General features: G+C 33.3%; 1 protein-coding gene across 1 annotated transcript; it reads right to left on the bottom strand.

Moving 5' to 3' along the window:
* Positions 1 to 10,138: 10,138 nt before the first annotated feature.
* LOC120115434 (zinc finger protein BRUTUS-like At1g74770) lies at positions 10,139 to 18,371 on the bottom strand. The gene is given in 16 exon segments (XM_039136186.1): positions 10,139 to 10,344; positions 10,430 to 10,541; positions 10,647 to 10,718; positions 11,416 to 11,475; positions 11,561 to 11,795; positions 12,117 to 12,180; positions 12,183 to 12,253; positions 12,352 to 12,528; positions 12,530 to 12,541; positions 12,866 to 13,383; positions 13,385 to 14,557; positions 14,840 to 15,071; positions 15,238 to 15,578; positions 15,653 to 15,847; positions 16,856 to 17,071; positions 17,979 to 18,371. Coding segments are annotated over 15 exon segments (3,753 nt in total). The 5' UTR covers positions 18,264 to 18,371; the 3' UTR covers positions 10,139 to 10,344; positions 10,430 to 10,439.
* Between the last annotated feature and the right edge of the window lie 1,063 nt (positions 18,372 to 19,434).

Here is a 19,434-nt window from a genome sequence, read left to right as displayed (position 1 = left end):
TCACTTCGGGAGCTATTATGTCCGGACATCTAATAAGAATAAACACATTTTTCTATTAGCAAAACAACATACTCATACTATACCAGATCAGAAGTTCTCACTATTTGTTGGCATGTATTCCATTTAAAGACTCTATAGACTCTGGTTTATGCCTAGAATCGGCTAAACCATAGCTCTGATACCATTAAATGTAACACCCCCAACCCATACCCGACCCGGATATGAGGCAGAGCTACTACATTGACTTTGAAACACAACTCTTAACAAATAATAGCAAAATATTTGGACTTATATTAAGAAAATACGATAATATACATATTGTAATATAAGTTTACTAAAATATTCAGAGCATACACAACTTAACCCTTTAATTACATGCCAACTGCCATTTACATAACAAAATGACCTACTGATTAAGTTGCTTCTGATCTGGTGGTTGCAGGAGTAATGCTGTCAAGCTGCTTCACCTGTCTCGTCTATTTTCTCGGATCCTACGTGTGAAACACTCACACGCTAAGTCATCGACTTAGTGAGGCAATGTAATAATAATAACAAGGCAATGTAATGAACATGTCATGATCATATGAAATGAGATGCAAACATGTACTTAATCAATGTAGTCTACATCATCAATATCCATACCTGTAAGCGTATGACTTTAACATTCATGAATTTGTATGAATAAGTTTATTGGCCCATGATAGCATATTGAGAACCTAAGGTATCTGAGTAATGTGAGGTTGTGCACTATGCTGTCACCACAGCTCGTATAAATGCACCGAAGTGCCGCGTAGAATTGCACCGTAGTGCCATATAATGATGTCCATAAGGACCACATATAATTCCTTAAGAATCATATACATATATTAGGGATCAAGTATGTGTCTTTCCAAGACTTCACACATGTTCCACAGAATATATATATATCCCGAAGGACCGCGTAGAATTGCACCGTAGTGCCATATAATGATGTCCATAAGGACCACATAGAATTCCTTAAGAATCATATACATATACTAAGGATCAAGTATGTGTCTTTCAAGACTTCACACATGTTCCAAAGAATATACATATGTCCCGAAGGACCGCGTAGACCCTCTACCCTTGGCATGCCAACTATACCTATAGTTCTCATCTACATAACATGGGCTTTTACATTTCACGTAGTCTATATCGCATAGACATGTAAATTCTTACCTTTTCACATAGCTCATAACTTTTCCCACATATTCATGTCATATAATGCATTTTATATGAACTCATGTCATGTCTCATAATACAGAATATGCTCATGTACCAAAATATAAAATCTAGACTTATCATAAGTCTAGAATGAAGTATATTTCTATAATTATGCTATGCATATGCACTCACCTATATTTCTTTGCCTTTTCCTCGATCGATCCTACTTGTAGATTGTTCCCGAACTCGTGTAGGCTCGGTATCTACATAAACATAATTTCCAAGATGATTATCAGATGTCTATGTCTTGAAATTAAGCTTTAATAGCTTACTAATTTAAGGAATTAATAGCTTAGTCTTTCTTTCTTTTCTTTCTTTTTTTTTTCTCATGGGGGAATCGGTTCCCCCCCTGGGGGTATCGATTCCCCTCTAGCATTCTGGAAATTCATATTCGTAGAGGGGGTATCGGTTCCCCTTGAATGGGTACTGATTCCCCTAGCCCAAAAATCCTATTTTGAGCTCGAAAATCATCTCCTTTCAGCTCAAATATACATATTTCACTCCCTTTAATACTCTTAGCTTTCATACACTTACTTAAACTAGTTATTATCCATTCAATACCTCTAAACTAAAAAAAACTAATCATCCATATAGAATTGATGAATCTTACTCAAATTTCAACTTGTTCTAATTTCAATTCTATTACCTCATACTTCTTAATTAACTTATTGACAAGTCAAAAATCTTATTCAAACTTCAAAAACTCATCCATCTCAAAATTTCATCTAAAAACTCATTTTCCAAATCTATCTCTAAAACACTTATCTTGTTGTCTTAATGTCATATAAGCTTTCCTTTAGCTTATATAACATCCAAACTTCCATTTCCAATCTAAAAATCAAAGAAACTACCAAGGTTCAGATTCTTACCTTTACTTGCAAGCTTCACGTTTGGAGAAGGAAGAGAAGAAGATAAGAAAGAAGGAAGAAGAAATGAGAGGATTCTGGAAACATTTGTTTCCTCCACAAACCCCACGTGGGTTCTAATATAACCCCATAACATTTTTTTAATTATAATTTTTCCTTATAAATGACCATTTTGTCCTTACATTCATTTCATATTTACTAACCATTATTTTTAAACTATATAATTATTCTACTTTAATCACCAAATGTTGAAACTTTGCAAATTAATCACTAACCCGGCATGGAGGATGTTACAACATATATGTTCCAAATGATTGCATATATGTCTCGAAGAACCAAGTAGAACCCTCGACTCTTGGTATGCCAACTATAGCTCGAGCTCTCATGACACATAACATGGGCATTATCTTTTATGTCATTTCAAATATTCACATAGGTACGTAGTTCACTTACACATAACAAATTTCCATATAATTCATATATCACATATCTCATGTCATATTCTCATATGATCATATAACTCATGTCACTTAATCTCTTATGTTCATATATCACATGTTCAGATCATTCCTTATGTCAATATCATATAACTTATATAATCACATAGATCACTTATACAAGTTCATATGTCTTATCACACTAGCATATATCCATACAATTCATGTAACACATGCAATAACATATAACACATACACTTATATCAAACATATGCTTGCATTCATGAGTTCATGCATTTTAATATAGGGAATAGACTTGTCGCAAGTCTTATTTCCCTCAACATCATACACTAACTAATATGCACTCACCTTAGCCTCAATAGTCCAAGTCAACTTCTATGACTTATCTTTCTCTTGATCATTCCTAACTCTTCGATCGATCCTAAACTTGCTTTCAATTGATATCTACAAAAATACACAATTTAATAAATATAGGAATTGAAATTACTCGTAAAAATTCTTATCAAATCAAACTAATTAAAGCACTAATTTCCACTTTCCAACTTAAGTAGTATCGGTACTACCAGCATAGTACCAATACTTCTATTCTATGGTACCGATACCCCCCTCCGATATCGATACCAATATTAGATTCGATATTGTCTAGTATCGATACCCTTAACATGGTATCGATACTACTATACCATGGTACCAATATATCCTCATTGATATCGATACTCTCTGAACAATTATATGAATTTTTGCCTTAAGGTATCGATACTCATTCAACCAGTATCGATACCCCTACCCCAATTACTACTTCTTTTCTCTTTGAAGTATCGGTACTAAATGAATAGTACCGATACCCCTAGCTCAGAATTTACTTGTTTCACCCGAAATTTTTTCATAACTTATTAAATTTCCACTCTATTAACTTCTTTTGCTTCATTAAACTCAAATATACCCACTCAAACCATCTTATATCACTTTAACTCATCAAATCATCCAATATCTCATTAGAACCCTTGAGTTTAAAAATCTTACCAATTATTCAACATGTTCTTAATTCACTTCTATTGTTTCTAACTTTTTAATTAGATCATTGACAAGTCAAATTTGACTTCTAAATCCATTAACAACCTCTTATTCAACAACTCACTTAAAAACTCTTTATATTCAATCTTCCATAACTTATCCCTATTTAAGTAATCAAAAGCGTCCCTTAAACTTTTTTATCATCTCTAGAATCGAATCAGCTTAGAAATGAAAGGAAATCTTAACTTGAGACCAACTTACCTTATTCATGGTGACATGGGAAGAAGAAGAATATAGCCCATCCAAGTCTCTAGATTTTTCTTTCTTTTTCTCCCATTCTCCACGTGGTTATATCCTTTATAAAGGGATAATAAAAATCCTTTCTTTTGAAAATACCAATTTACCCTTACTTCATTAAATATTTACTAAACAATCCTTCACAAAATATTCCCAATTAAGTCCCTAAACTTTTCAATTTTTCTAAATCAAACCTCAAAGTTTTAAAACTTCTATTTTAGTCACTAACCCTAATTTTGGGATGTTACAAGGGTAGTATATTTGGAGCAACTACTTGATATGTTGCCCGGTCATTGCACATTTGCACCTTCATTTCTGCCATATATATGTTTGTTGCAGTGTCCTATATGTTTGTTGCAGTGTCCTATATGTTTTACAACGTCTTTTATTGCTGACATGCCATGAATTTACAAGAATTATGGGGTCCTATGATTTTAGTTCTGCTACCTACTTTAGATTCTAATCTTGTTAGGCTATTGAGGAACATTAAACATGGTTCATTAGAAGCAATTATATGTTAAAAGGGTAGGTCATTAATGCATTTGTAACTGATAATGTTGTATTTGACATCTCATGTCTAGATTAAACAACCCATTTGATGCCTTAGCTTTTGGAATGACTATGACCGAACCTATTTCCCTTTATTTATTAAGTTCTCATTTTGAATGAGTTATTAATTGATATTCTTGGTTTATTTTAGTTATTTATTGGTTGTATATTGTAGTCCTATGAACTAAAACTCTTTAAAATTTTCGTAGCCTTTGGATGTGCATGCTCAAGTTCCATCCAAACCTATTGGATTGTCATACCAAAGTGTGGCAACTACGAACAAGACCAATTGACCTTGTTACTTTTACTTCAACGGTTTATGCAATAAACGTGATATGTGCACTTTTCATGTTCAAATTACGACAGCCGTTGGATGTGTATGCAATAAATCTCAAATTTATATTGAAGTAAACATTGTCAGATAACAAATTCATGTTTAAAATTCCAAAACACTTCAATTACATTATAACCTTCAAATTCCAAAATGCTTTAATTATATTATAAATCCTAAATTAAAGTATTTTATAATTTAGGGTTTAAAATATAATTAAATTAATTTGGAATTTAGGGTTTAGAATAAAATTAAGGGTTATGTTACAAGTTTTAAAAGTTGGGGATTTAAATGCAAGCGCCTGAAAAGTTTAGTGACTATATTGCAAACGTACTAACGACAATGTAACGGCATCAAACGGCTGATTACATCGGGGACCATATTACAAACGGACTAAATGTTGGAGGGTTGTATTACAAGTTTTAAAAGTTGAGGGACCTAAATGCAAGCTTTAGAAAAGTTCAGTGACCATTACTATACTTTACCCTTAAAAGAATATAATTATTCTTCTAAATTTGGTAGGTTTCATTAAAATATGATTGAATCCAATGATAAAAAATATGATTGGATAAGATTATTATAAATATATTTTTAAATTAAATTTTAGCTGAAACTTTATTTTATCTTTCAATTGAAATCTTAATTTACAATGTAAATAATAGTGGGTAAAGTATGTAAATAGTTCATCGATTATAAGGTGATGCTTTGTTGAGTTCCTCGACTATTAAAGTTACAAAATGGTCCTTCAACTGTAGGGTGTTACTTTGTTGAGTCTCCCGACTATTAAAAGTTACAAAATGGTCACTCGACTATTTAGTAAATTCCAAACTCATACTTTTTCGTTAAAAAGTTGACAACAGATTGAGTTGGATGTTAACTTGTTGACTGATATATGATAGATTTTTTAGATTATGGGATCAAATTTTATCATATCTCAATCATCATGTTAACATCTAGCTCAAACTGCCGCCTATTTTTAACGGAAAATGATGAGTTTGGAACATACTAAATAATCGGGTGACCATTTTGTAACTTTTAATATTTGGGGACTCAACAAAGCAACACCCTATTGTCAAAGGACCATTTTGGAACTTTTAATAGTCGATGGACTCAATAAAGCATCACCCTATAGTTGGGGGACCATTTATATACTTTACCCAATAATATTATAACTATTAAAATTTCAATGATATATTATTTACAAGTCACTAAATTTTATCAATACAGTCGTATTTAATTTCTTGTAAAGAATTAATACTATCCGAACAATTATCATCACTAAAAATAACTATGAAGAAAATCTTCTTAATTCAAACAGTATACTCGAAATAAGATTACTTTAATTCGATAAAAATCATCTTATTAGCATCTCATTGAATCCAATGAAAACACATATGTTAAAGAAGAATTGAGCATCTATAGATTGGAGGGATGATAACAAAATTAAACCCACAAAAATTTTGTAAAAGTAAGACCAAAACTTTTTTTTTATTAGTCTAGGTTGTTTACAAAGTTATATTTGTTCGAAAGATTCTCAATCACTTGGCGATAAATACTTAAACGTCCCTGCAATCGTGCTCGAACTCAAAATCTTTAGGATAACAATCATCCATTTATCAATAAGTTCGTTTGATTCATATAAATAAGAGCAAAACTTGTATGAGACAAAATGATATAATGTCAAAATTCATTTTAATGTTTGCTTGAATAATCAATTTGACACCCTTATTCTTTTAAGCACTTTAACTCTCAACATTTTATTTTAGGCCAAAATAATTTTTCAATGAATGAAAACTATTAGTTGAATATGATCAACGCATCTTGCTAACTATAATGGTTCACATAGATTGAAATATTGACATGACATTTTCATGTATAATGAGGCGATAGTGCGATAGAATGACACATCAATATTTTTTTTAATTAATCATTGATATTCAATCTATTAATCGACTAATCCAGATCGGGTATTGCAAAGGCTATGGTGACCCTCCTAACCCAGTTTGCTCCATTCTCAAACGTCAGAGTTTGAACCCTTAACTTTACTTAAGGAATCTAGTATCTCATCCCACTATACTAAATAATTGTTAGTTATTTTAATAAAAATATTATTATTTAATTAATAATTTACAAGAATAATAATATTTTTTTATTAAGATATCAAATCACATATGAAAATATCACGTTGCCATTTCAATTCACGTAATTCATTATAATCAATAAGTTATATTGATAGTTAATAACTAACTATTTCTATCTATCAAAAAGATATTTTAATTAATATCTAAAAATTATAAACGGAAATGATTATCAAAATATTAAAAAATAAAACCAAATTTAAACAACTCTGATGTAAAATCATATAGTTTACATATCCCCACCATTATCCATTTGTATTGTCGACTGTTCGAGGAAAGGGGTCATGGAACAGAAGCCAGCTCAATGAGATCAGAATCAGATTGCTTCATAGCTGGCTCCAACCCTCTTGCATGGACCCTTGTCCTTTTTATTTGTCGATTCAATTAGTTTTCTTCAGTCTTATAGATCAAAGGTTAGACATAATAACGAGATAGATTATATATTTTTTTTAAAATATAATTTACTTTAAACTATAAAATTAATAATATTAAGAAAATAATTACTAATCTTAAAAATAAATACTAAAACAAATTTAAACACAACATTTCAATTAAAAAACTTATTTTTTATTAAATAATTTTAACAAACCAACCAGGCCATGTGTTTTCAACACCAATATTACGTTGGGTATGTGTATATATATATATATATAGACATAAATGTTTTCGCTACCTTGATAATTCTATATCCTACCTAAAATTTGTCAGAAGGACAGGGCCGTGGCTAGGTTTTCGGGGGTCCTGTACAAATTCTTATAAAGGGCCCTATTTTTTTTAGATATATTCGATTTCGGGGCAACAATAGTGGCCTTTTTTTTAAAAAACGTCGCAATAGGTCTACTATAGTAGTGTTTATTGGAAAAACGCCACTATATATATATATTTTTGGCATTTTTTTTGGGGTCTGCACAATAATAGTGGCGTTTTTTAAAAAAACGTCGCAATAGGTCCATCTATAGTAACGTTTACTGAAAAAATGTCACTATATATATACTTTTTTGGGGCCTACACGATTGTGCAGTTCGCGCCGCCCCAGCCACGTCCCTACAGAAGGATACATATATATATATATATATATATGTGTGTATACACTTAATGGTAGCCACGTACACGAAATGATGGGGTTCCACCATGGATATATAGAATTAATATTGTAACATGAAGCTTTTACGTTCTTGCCTGTGTCGAGAATGGAAATCTGATATAGAAATAAAAGGGATTATGTAAGGTTTCCAACTAATAAGATTTGAATTCATTGAAGTGAGATGTCAATTATTTATGCATTTTTATTGAATTTTTGATAAATATTTTTGTTAAAATTTTTGTTTATACATAAAAACCTCGTTAAAGTTCTTTCATCAAAACTAAATGTATGACATTGATATGTTATGTGTGATTTTTAAGTTTAAAGTAGGATGTTTTTTAGAATTAGCCGATAATAAATTTACATTAGATATAAAATTAGAATAAAAAAACTAGCCGATAATAAATTTACATTAGATATAAAATTAGAATCAAATATCGGAAGAAATTAAATTGAATATGAAATACATAAGTTGTCTCTTTCTAAAGTACTTGTATGGATGGGTGGGTGGCTGCTTTCAATAGGAAGATAAGGCAAAATAAGCACTCAAATCCCATCGTACATAAAGCAAAAGCCCCAATAATTGGATGCAATGCTGCTTTGCAATATTATAGTAAATAAAGTAAAATTAATTGCAATGCACTTTTCAAATAAAACAATATATATGAGTACGATTAATTTACACAATATAAAAAAAAATTATATTAATTTAAGAGTATTGCATTATATACAGTGTAGGATCAAAATTATATTTATTTTGGGTTATACATCCAAGAGGAGCCTATTCCAGGATCCATTTTAATTCTGACCCGAACCGGCTCAAGCTTTGAACACCAAGACGTTGAGGTTTTGTGGATTTTAGTTTTTCATTTCAGAATTCACTTAGCAGCCAACAAAACATCGTCAATGGGGAAAGGCAAGAGATCCGAGAAGAGACCCGAATCTGGACACTCACATTCAAGGCTTCAATTATCTCCATCTTGAATTTGTTTTATCTTTATGAATTCGATCTTATTCATCGTTGCTATAAAAATTTATTTACTGAATAAGATTTATCTTTTAAGGTCTCGATAATCTATCTTTAATAAGAATTATTAAAGAAATTTAAACCAATCTAAACCAAGTCAGTTTAATCATGCTAATGGAGAGATCAATGAAATAATTGGCATGATGATTAAAAGCTCCATGACAACACTATAGTCATCTAAATAAACCAATTAACCATTTGTGTTCTTTGCCTAAAAATAAATTAAATCTTATTTTTAAAATGAAAACATAAATCACTACTCAAATAATTATTTAAAAAATAAATTAAATTCGATCTTTTATCTCCTCTTTTGATAAAAAAGAAAGGAGATTATAGTCTCAAATTACATCAGAACTCCTTGTATTGTTAACAACACCACTATAGTCATCTAAATAAACCAATTAAACGTACGGATGAGAGGTAAAACATTTCTTTAGTTATGTCAACTATTAAAAAGTACAAAATTATCATCTGATTATCTTTTATTTTACAAACTCGTCATTTTTCGTTAAAAAATAACGATTGTTTGAGTTAGACATTAATATGTTGAATGAGATATGATAGTCGTTTGAGATTATGAGATCAAATTTTATCATATCTCAATCAGCAGGTTAATGTCTAACTCAGACTACCATCAATTTTTAACGGAGAATGACGAGTTTGAAAAATAATGAATAGTCGAGTGACCATTTTGTAACTTTTAATAGTCTAAGGACTCAACAAAACAACTCCCTATAGTTAGGAAATCATTTTGTAACTTTTAATAACTGGGGACTCAACAAAGAGTAATATCCTATAGTTGGGAGACCAGTAATGTACTTTACCCTTTATTTTTTAAAACGATTATTTAAATACTTTACCTATAATTAATGCAACTCATATATCTCTAATAGAAACAAATCGCTACCACATATGCACAGATAAACCCTATTACATGACCCCGTAACGTGAGTTTGTTGATAAGCTTTCTTTGACCACTAGACTAGTCGGTTTCTATTAAAGTATTATTTTTATTATAATATTGATACATCATATGATATGGTAATTATATCAACATATAATATATCAAATATATAAGAAATGAAATTTGAGCCAACAAAAATAGTACACTAACTATAGCAATATATATTTCTAACACAGAGCATCAAATCCATTGTCCCACTTAGCTAGTACGGGCACTTTTAAAAGCAGAATCATTGCATACAGTTTAATGGGAAAACATCACTTGAAAAAACACTTGGATAACAGGAATCTGTTTCTTGGTTTTATTTAACGAAAGCATGCGGGGTTCGTAGAATTATTTTTTCCAAATGAAAATACTAGACCGACCTTAGATATGATCTCCATGGTCGAGCTGAGGTTTCGACCGGAATCTTTAGACTGGCAATGAAGCCGTGCAATGGAGAGAGATTCGTCTATCTATGCTAGCAGAATCACAGAACTCTTGTGTTATATGAACCACAGTTTGAGCATTTGTGATACTTCCAATGGAAGGGAGCTGTTCCTTTTTTCTCACAGTCATTGCATAGTATTACCTGGAATGTTGAATACAAGTTCTCTGTTCGGTTAAAACACAGATTCTATAACATTAGAGGAGGAGTGCATATGATAAACCAGCAGAAATGAAGAACACGATGAACCTGAGTTCGGCCATGATAGTCGTCTGGAATTTTCTCTTCAGCCAAAAATGCATCCAGCATCTTAAAATAGACCTGCAAAACGTCCTTAAAGGTTTAAGGATCATTCAACTCCTCCTCAACGGATCAAGTCATCGTCATTTTCTACAGATAGTTCTTAAACAAGCAGGTAATCCAAATTGAACGTTCATCTCTGCTATTAGTACTCAGGTATCTACTCACAGGTTAAAGACTAAATCAAATTCAAACACGGATCAAACCGATACACATAAGAGATGTCTTTTAATCTAGTTATTCGATTACTTGATTTTTCAGTTTGTAGAGTTTAGATCTCTTCAAGGTTCCTGATTGCTATACTGATTCTAAAAAAGTTTGGCTACTTACATATTTTGAAGCATTAATTACAGGATAAAACTCCGAAAAGAAAAGGGTAATAAAACTTTAAGATGATGTTAATTTTCCAATCATCCCAAGTAATTGAGACTACAATGAGAGTAGTAATTACACGAAAAATAATTGTTTTTACGGATGTTTAAACCCTAAACAATTAGTGTAGATCTTAAACAAGTACGTTTTAGGGAAGAATCACCAATATATTGCTATCAGCGGTGAAGCACTACTATGAGAAACCATAAGAATTCTCTCCGAAAATTGTATCAAATGCAATAGGCAATTTCAGATACAAGGACTGATTTGTGCAGACATGATTAGAAGATGAAGTCAACTTAGCTCTATTACGTTAACATTCATTGAGAGAGAAGGAGAAACAAACCTGCATGTCCCCAAGTGACTTGCTACAGATTGGGCAGGTGTAGTGCATACAAGTATAGTCCTAGAAACAACACGATAAGCAGATAAATTCGGCTGCATTTAGGTGAAAGTTGCGGGGAGAAAGAGAGAACATCAGACTCGAGTACCTGAAAACAAGCTGAGTGCATCATATGTCCACATGGAAATGCTTTTACTGGAGCTGTAGAGCTGAAGAAGTCTTCACGACAAACAGGACAGTTGTCCTCAAAAGATTTTTCTCTGCATGTATGCACTGACAGAGATCGTGAAATGCAGGCATTGCAGTTCATGAAGTGAAAATAGTCCACACCCAATCCCTTCCCGACTCGGCAGAGGTTACAGTAGGGGCAGTGATAAATTTGCCTGTTGAAAATTTTCCATGTTAAACCATTTATAAATATATATTCAAGGAGTTAACAACCTTCTATGTTACCAGATAGGTAGTTCACAATAGCTTTAAACTTGGCCTAGATTAATGTTATGTTTGGAAACATATTTGAAATTTTGGATTTGGATTTCATTTGCTATATAAATTGAGAAGGAAATCAGAAACCGATACATTATGCAATGAAGATTGAAGAGATTGAGAGTTTAGTTGCACCCAGTAAGGTGTCCAGAAATGTCCAAAATCAATCTTCAACACAGTAAAGAAACTATATCAGAGCAACTAAAAAAGTACATCACCTTTCATCATCGAATAACTTGCAGATTTTGCAATAATATTTTCCCATTGATAGATTATGGCAGAAACCGTTAAGCATGTTAATGCAATTGGCTGAATTACCAAGCATTTCATGCACATCATTTTTGTGACAGATTTTCTGCATATTTGTTGGGAACAGCAGGAAAATGTGAGGAAGAGAAACAAAATTTAGAACTTTTAAAGGGTAAAGCAAACTTTTATTTGAAGTGTTATGACCTATCCAATTTATGATCAGCCACCTCATTATGGCAATGAATGCATGTATGAAGCTGGTTGCAACAAGGAGCAAAAAGTTTACAGTTCCTCTTGTAGTGCTTACAACCAAAAGCTAGTTCCAGAGGGTCTCGATAAGATGGATGCTGACCTGGAATTCCTTCTCCATTACTTGATTTTAAGAATCCAACGACTGTACCAGGGTAAACTAGCATCAAAATTCCATGAAGATATAGAAAACATGTAAGCACTATAAATTAAATAAATACATAAACTAATAAAACCTCAGGTATTAATTATATTTTGTAGCAGCAAATCGTTTCATTTGAGACTAATGTATGAGCGGTTAGCTCATTGGTTCTCGCAGATAGGATTTTCTACCAACCAAGCCAATTATAAGCATGTGCAACAAGTGTTTAGTGTTTAGATGATCCTAAAAGCAGCCTACAAGGACCTCAAGTATTCTCCTAAAGTTTAAAAGATATCATTTTACAGAAAAGGAATTCTTATTACCTACCTCATCAGCAAATTCTGCATCACATATGATTTCCTTTTAGGATCTAAGGATGTGTCAGAGGACGTCCTTCTTATGGCAGCCTCTAGATCTTCTTGACTCATATTCTCTAGTTGCTTGCATTTCCCAGTATTCTGAGTCACTTGAAACTTTTGATCTGGTTCATTAGTCCTGCCCATCGGATCACCTGCTTCATTGCATCGCTTGTCATTGTTCCTACTAAGCAGTCCTGAACATTCAGAACAGTTTTCATCACCTTTAGACGCCCTTACTTTATCATCTATGTTGGACAATCCTAACAGATCAATCTCAGCACCATTCGAATTAGTTCCTAATAAAATGTCACAAATGGCTTCTTTTTTGTCAAAGACTTCTGGAAAATATGTTGAGATAATCTCCAAAGGATCTGCGCTCCATGAAGGAACAGTTGAATTCCCTGTGTCCTTGGCTATTTTATGTCCTTCCCACCATTCTCCAAACCATTCATCAAACATTGTATTTCTGGTGGCATTGTGCCATAAACGACATAACAGTTTGCTGCTCATCTGGAGTCAAAGATGCCATAAGCCAGGGTATCATATCTTGTAATATTTCAGCTCCTGTTCTTCCAAGCATGCTTCCTATGATCCTTTCTTGCTCCTTGAGGGTGAAGCATTCTCCAAATAAGGGCCAAAGTTCAACTTCTTCACGGTACACATGATCAAAGAGAAACTTATGCATAGATTTGCATGCATCTTGGAGATCAATACACAGCTTCTGGTGCTTTACTACCCAGTCCAGTGTCATTGGTTCACCACTAGAATATCCAAGTTGCAGTTCATATATCTCATCCAAAATGAAGGATATTTTGCTGAAGTTTTCAGCTTCTATTTTATGGTCTAGCGAGTAAGAGTGGCTGATGTTTCTGTGTTTTCCCTTTGCTTCCAAAGCTGGAAAAGCTACCTCATCCTCTGCATCACTGTGGATCTGATATAAGAAGTGTATCAAATGGAAGCGTTGGTGGAACTCAGGGAGAAACCAAGCATTTTCAGCCAGCAGAGCTGAACCAAGGACAAGGTAATCTAAATCTTTCTTTAAAGCCTTATGAAAGAAGAAAATCAAATCCAGCGGTACCGGTTCACCAACGGCACAATCAACACAATTCTTCTCAACAGATAAGTATGAAGAAGAATATAAATCCTTCGTCATTTTGGGGGAAAATATATGCAGATTGATTGCGCTGCAGTATGATGTCACAATGTGCTTAATGCCATGGGAGCTGGCTGAAGAAAAAGGGAAATCCTTCTTTCCTTTGTTAACAAAGACTGGTTTAATAAGCTGAGATTTAGATCCTTTACCAAGAGACATATCGGAAAGAAAGGAACAAGATTCAGCCTCCTCCTCAATTGACACAGGAAGGAAAGAGCATCTGCAGCTGAACAATTTCTCCAAGTCCCTCTTAAAATTTTCAACTGAGATTTTTCCTGAGTAACCTCTATGGAACCACTCCAATAAAAGGGTAGCAAAAGATTTATTGGTCAAAGAATTTCCCTGCTTTATATTCTGCAGGATGGACCGAGATTCTTCCTCAGATAAATGAGCAGCAAACCAGGTGATCACACATTTTAGCAATCCAAGTGGCACCACCTGGAGACTTAAGTAAAGAAGCTGCTGCTGCATTTCTTTACTGCAGTTCTTGCCAATGACAGGGAATAACTGAAAGAAACTGGCAAAGTGTCAAAGGAAAATGTAGCAAACGTTTTAATAATTGGTTAATGGAAGTCAAAGAAACTGGCAAAGTGTCAAAGGAAAATGTAGCAAACGTTTTAATAATTGGTTAATGGAAGTCATCCGGGCAAAACTTCAGTTAGTTATTATTGGACATGTAATGGGTTTGTAATTACAAAGAAATATCATGACTGAAAATCAAAGCTTCAGTAGAACCCATTTTATCCTACTTTCCAGTATAAGAATGTATAAAAAAAAATCATTTTATACCTCATTTTCTTGTAAACTAAACTTTTTGTCAATGTTCATCACCAAGGACACTAGTTTCTGGCACAGCTCCCCCACAAACTCCTTTTCCGGCATCCTCTTTTGATTATTGCGATGCAGCAAATACAGTAAATGTTCAATATGACTCACGATATAGAGATCTTGTGTGGGCAGAGACAGCTGAATGTTGCAAACATCAACGAAGACAGGGTAAAAGAGCTTCTCCAAGGCATTGCTGCAAATAAGAAAACAACTTCTGAAAATCTGGACACGAAGATAAATAAATAATAGCGTAAGGAATGACGATTGAGGTATTTCCTGGTACAGACAAAGTATTAAAGTAGAAATTATTCAAATAAATTTTAATTAGTCTACAAAGATGTTTCAGAAAACATATTTACCTGTACAAGATTAAGATATCAGCAAGGAATTTCATTCGGAGTATAGTCAAATCAAGATTTTGAAAGCAGCTTGATTCTTTTATTTGATACAGCTCTGCTCAAATTTCTTTCAAATCTCTTTGAATGGTTCCTTGCCAGAGAAGAAGACAATCAATTGGACTATTCCCAATCTTTGTTGGGAAACAATGCACTTTCATCCATCCAAGAGGCTTCTTGATTAAATGGAATTTGGATTTGCTTTTGATAAAGATGGGTCCATCAAGAGGTCCAACTCCTTTTGCAAGCTCAGTGTGAAACTCGAAAACCTCCTGGTGTTTCTTATCTAACCAGGATACTACCACCTTCAAAAATTGTTAAATTTGTTACCATTAGGAAGATTAATCAAATTCTGGTAAGAATATAACAAGGGATCTACCTCCTGCAATGACTTTTCCTTTAGTACAATATTTTTTATAAATTTTTTAATTTCTTCTTGCTCCTCCGGAGGAAAAAAGGAGACCATCCATGGTAGAAAATCCTGCAGCAGAATTACAGGAATGCTACCAAGGAACTGCCACACCAGATAAGCTTGTTCTTGGAAAGAAAACTGTTTAACTAGCAGAGGAAAAACCTGCAAGTAGCGCATAAGATTGTAACAAATTGGTTAGTCAGGTATGTATTGACTTGCCCAACATAAGGAACACAACTATATTAAAAAGTTAATTGTTGTAACTGCTGTCAATAAACAAATAAACTATCCTTACTTTAATTCTTTGAGTGTCACCATTAAAGAGTTTATTGTGCTTAAAATTGAAAGATAAACAACTGAAAAGGCAACACAGAGACATACAAAGAGAAGTTTGCAATTTATCTCTCGCTATTTTAGATATCTGTCAATTGCCTTAAAGACATACTAAATTATACAAAAGGTCATGTAATCAATCAATAGATGTCATGGTTTTCTAGTCTAAAAATTGTTGATAATGTAGAAGTTGCTTATTCATAAGATAGTGAGTTCCTCTTTTTGTATGCTTGCTCTGATGAGGGCATTTAATTAAGGTGTTAAGAGTAGAAAATATTGTTGTTCAGTTGATAGGTAATCGAAAAGAAAACAGATGTAACTTAGGGCATCAGAATTGTCCTACTTGATGTAACTTGTTTTTACCTATTTATAGTTTGATGGACATGTGACACTTTTTTAGAACAATTAGCGGAGTTATTAAACACCAAAAGTATTTATAGAATAATAAATTCCTAGCAATCTCAAGGACACACACAGAGAGAGGCATATACACCTAATTATGAAGGTATAAAATCTCCAATAACTGTGTATACGATGACACTATCTAATCATATATCTCCTCTGAGAATGTTTTTGCTGAATTTAAATATAGCAACAGTAAAGTTCTCTCATCTAAAACAGTTTCACAGTATAGACATACGATGATACAATAGATGGGGAAAATGCAACAGAATTCAGCTAATTTATACTTCCAAATACCTCTTAGAATGTTTTTTTTTCACAGTATAGACATACGATGATACAATAGAAGGGCAAGCTAATGGGGAAAGGGCAACAGAATTCATGTAACAGGAAAAAGAAATGAAATAACTAATAACCAAAATATAGGAGAGTTACCTGCTTTTCTTCTTTCAACATATGCTTGCAAATAGAAGATTGAGTGGTGCCAATGCAAAATACAAGATCTTGCAGTGATTTAGAGGTATTTTCACTTCCCTCCAATGCGTTTAAGCAATGGAAAACAGAATCGAAGCTATGGTCTATGCTTTCATGCTCCAGCGAGTTTGTGCAAGCCACGTTTTTAACATGTGCATCCAGAGCTAGAAAGACGACCTGCCAACAAATTTTGTTTATATTCGTGGAACTGTTGATGTCAATAGGAAAGTTAAACATACTTCAACACATACTATAATGGAGGTTAAAGTACCTAGGCAATCCCTGTATGTAAAAAATGCAGCAAGTATCTATTCTTAAAACAAGGTTATTAATTTTTTTTTACATTTGATATCGGTGCAAACAAGTAAAATTGATAACTATGTTAAATGAAAAACCATCTAAATGCTAATCTGGACTTCCGAAATCTGACAAAACATGTGTACTTAACGGAAGAAATTCTTTTGCTACCAATATCAAATTTACAAGGATCGGGTTACTCCTTATTCTATAGGACTAAATTGCATTTTTAACGGTTAGAACATGAGCTGTCTGAGTACTTTAACCCTATGTTGCAAAAAGAGCAATTCTCTATAACAATTTGAATAAGCTTTGCTCAATGTTATTCGACGTATTACTAATAGAATTATCAGCCATTTCTCATTTCTTTAATTCTTCGACTTATAAAATCAAAAGCCACATATCATACCTGAACTCTGATTAATTTATTAAGCTGATGGCTGAAACATATAAATTATTTAGTTTGAAAAGTCAACTTATGTTTTGGTTACACTTATTGATAATTAAACAACAAAAAATTAATGCTTATTTCATACATAATCGTCGGTTAATTTCTTGATCATCTTATATTCATAAAATTAGTTAACAAAATCAATAATAAAGACTTTAACTGAAATACAAAGCTTGTTCTATTTGATTGCGGAGAAATGGAGGAGGAAGTTTTCATAGATTTTAACTAAAGAGGAGAGAGGAACATCATTTGTTCTTTTTTATCGTACGAGTGTATTACTATACTTTCATTTTCTAGGCAGCCAAACATAGTAAAAGTGCAGTCAGATCGTCTTACCTAGTCTTCAGCAGCGCTGTGATATTTACAAACTAGCTTAAGAAACTCGAACCTTCTAAGCAGCTCAACCGCGAATTCACGCGAGTGTGAACCACTCTTCCCATACTCAGCGGCGGCAACCGCCAGACGCCGGAGCTCAGCAAGCTCCGCGCGTATAGCCATATGGAAGTAAAACAGGAGTAATATAGGAGCATCTAGCCGCAAACCAACCACCGCAGGAAGCGACGACTGTCGCTCATCCTCTTCCTTTTCCGGCGGGTCCGAGTGAGTCTGACCACCGCCCATGCACTGCTAAACCACGGTCAAAAGTAGGCAACATGAAGAAAAGAGAGCGGGAAGGACTCTGCATTTGGGGAAGAGTTTGGATTTTAAGCTTGTTTGAGAACTCGGAAATTTCTGTTAAAAATTGAAACATGGCAGTTTGAATTATTTTTTAAAATTATTTTTTGCTTCTATGTACATATTTAACAGATCACCACGGGGAAATGATGGGGACGTTTTACCGAATGACGTTAGCGAAGCTACAAGCGCGGGCCGGGGGGGGACTTTCGTGGTTGAAATGATAACGGGGCATGAAAACGGGTTTCTTATTCGGATCGGGTCCTGCCTAATAGAAATGATAACTTTTTGTTAGTATTTAATTGTATTGTTTATAAATAAATATTTTCTTTTTTTTCACTTCATAATATTTAATATTCCTTTAGTGTGTTACTTTGTATTTTTATTAGTTAATGTTGTTGAGTTAATCGATTGACGAATATGGCCAAGATGGGGTGAATTGGCAATTAAAATTTTGTGGAAGCTTTTGCAGAAAATTGAAAGAAATTTGCACAGCGATTTAGAGTGGTTCGAATTTCTCAACCAAAGTCTACGTCCACTACCTTAGATATCTACACTAAGGATTTTCCACAAATTCACTAATTTGTCTTTCTTTTGAGGACAAAGTGTGACCTTACAAACCCTCAAGAATTATACCCTAAATTCTTGAGAACACTCTCCCAAAGAGAACAATACAAATTTGCAAACTTACAAGGAAATCCTCACAAGGTAGATTGTTTGCACAATTCTAGAACAAAGAAAAGAACACTCAAGAATGAATACAATTGAGCACAATAAGTGTTCTTGAAAGCAAAATGAACATTGAATGAAAAATATGCTTGAAATGCTTAAACTTGAGGTTTGATGCTTTCTCTTTGATTCTCTCTTGATTCTAGTTGCTTGATGTTTCTTGTTATTGGTCAATGGCTTCTAAGCTTGCTTAAATACACCTTGAATCACTTCTGAACGTTGGGGATCATTAATGAAGTTTTTTGAGCAGTTTAAGTGTGAAAACAATTAATATTTATGCTTGGAGCGTGGGGGAATCGGTACCCCTAATGGGGAATCGGTTTCCTAGGTGTAAAATTCAAATATTTCAATCGTTGAACAGTGGTGGGAATCGGTACCCCCTGGGGGG

This window comes from Hibiscus syriacus, unplaced genomic scaffold, assembly GCF_006381635.1.
Source record: "Hibiscus syriacus cultivar Baekdansim isolate YM2019G1 unplaced genomic scaffold, ASM638163v2 tig00000050_pilon, whole genome shotgun sequence".
Classification (NCBI taxonomy): domain Eukaryota; kingdom Viridiplantae; phylum Streptophyta; class Magnoliopsida; order Malvales; family Malvaceae; genus Hibiscus; species Hibiscus syriacus.
This window is presented reverse-complemented; position numbering and strand designations above follow the sequence as displayed.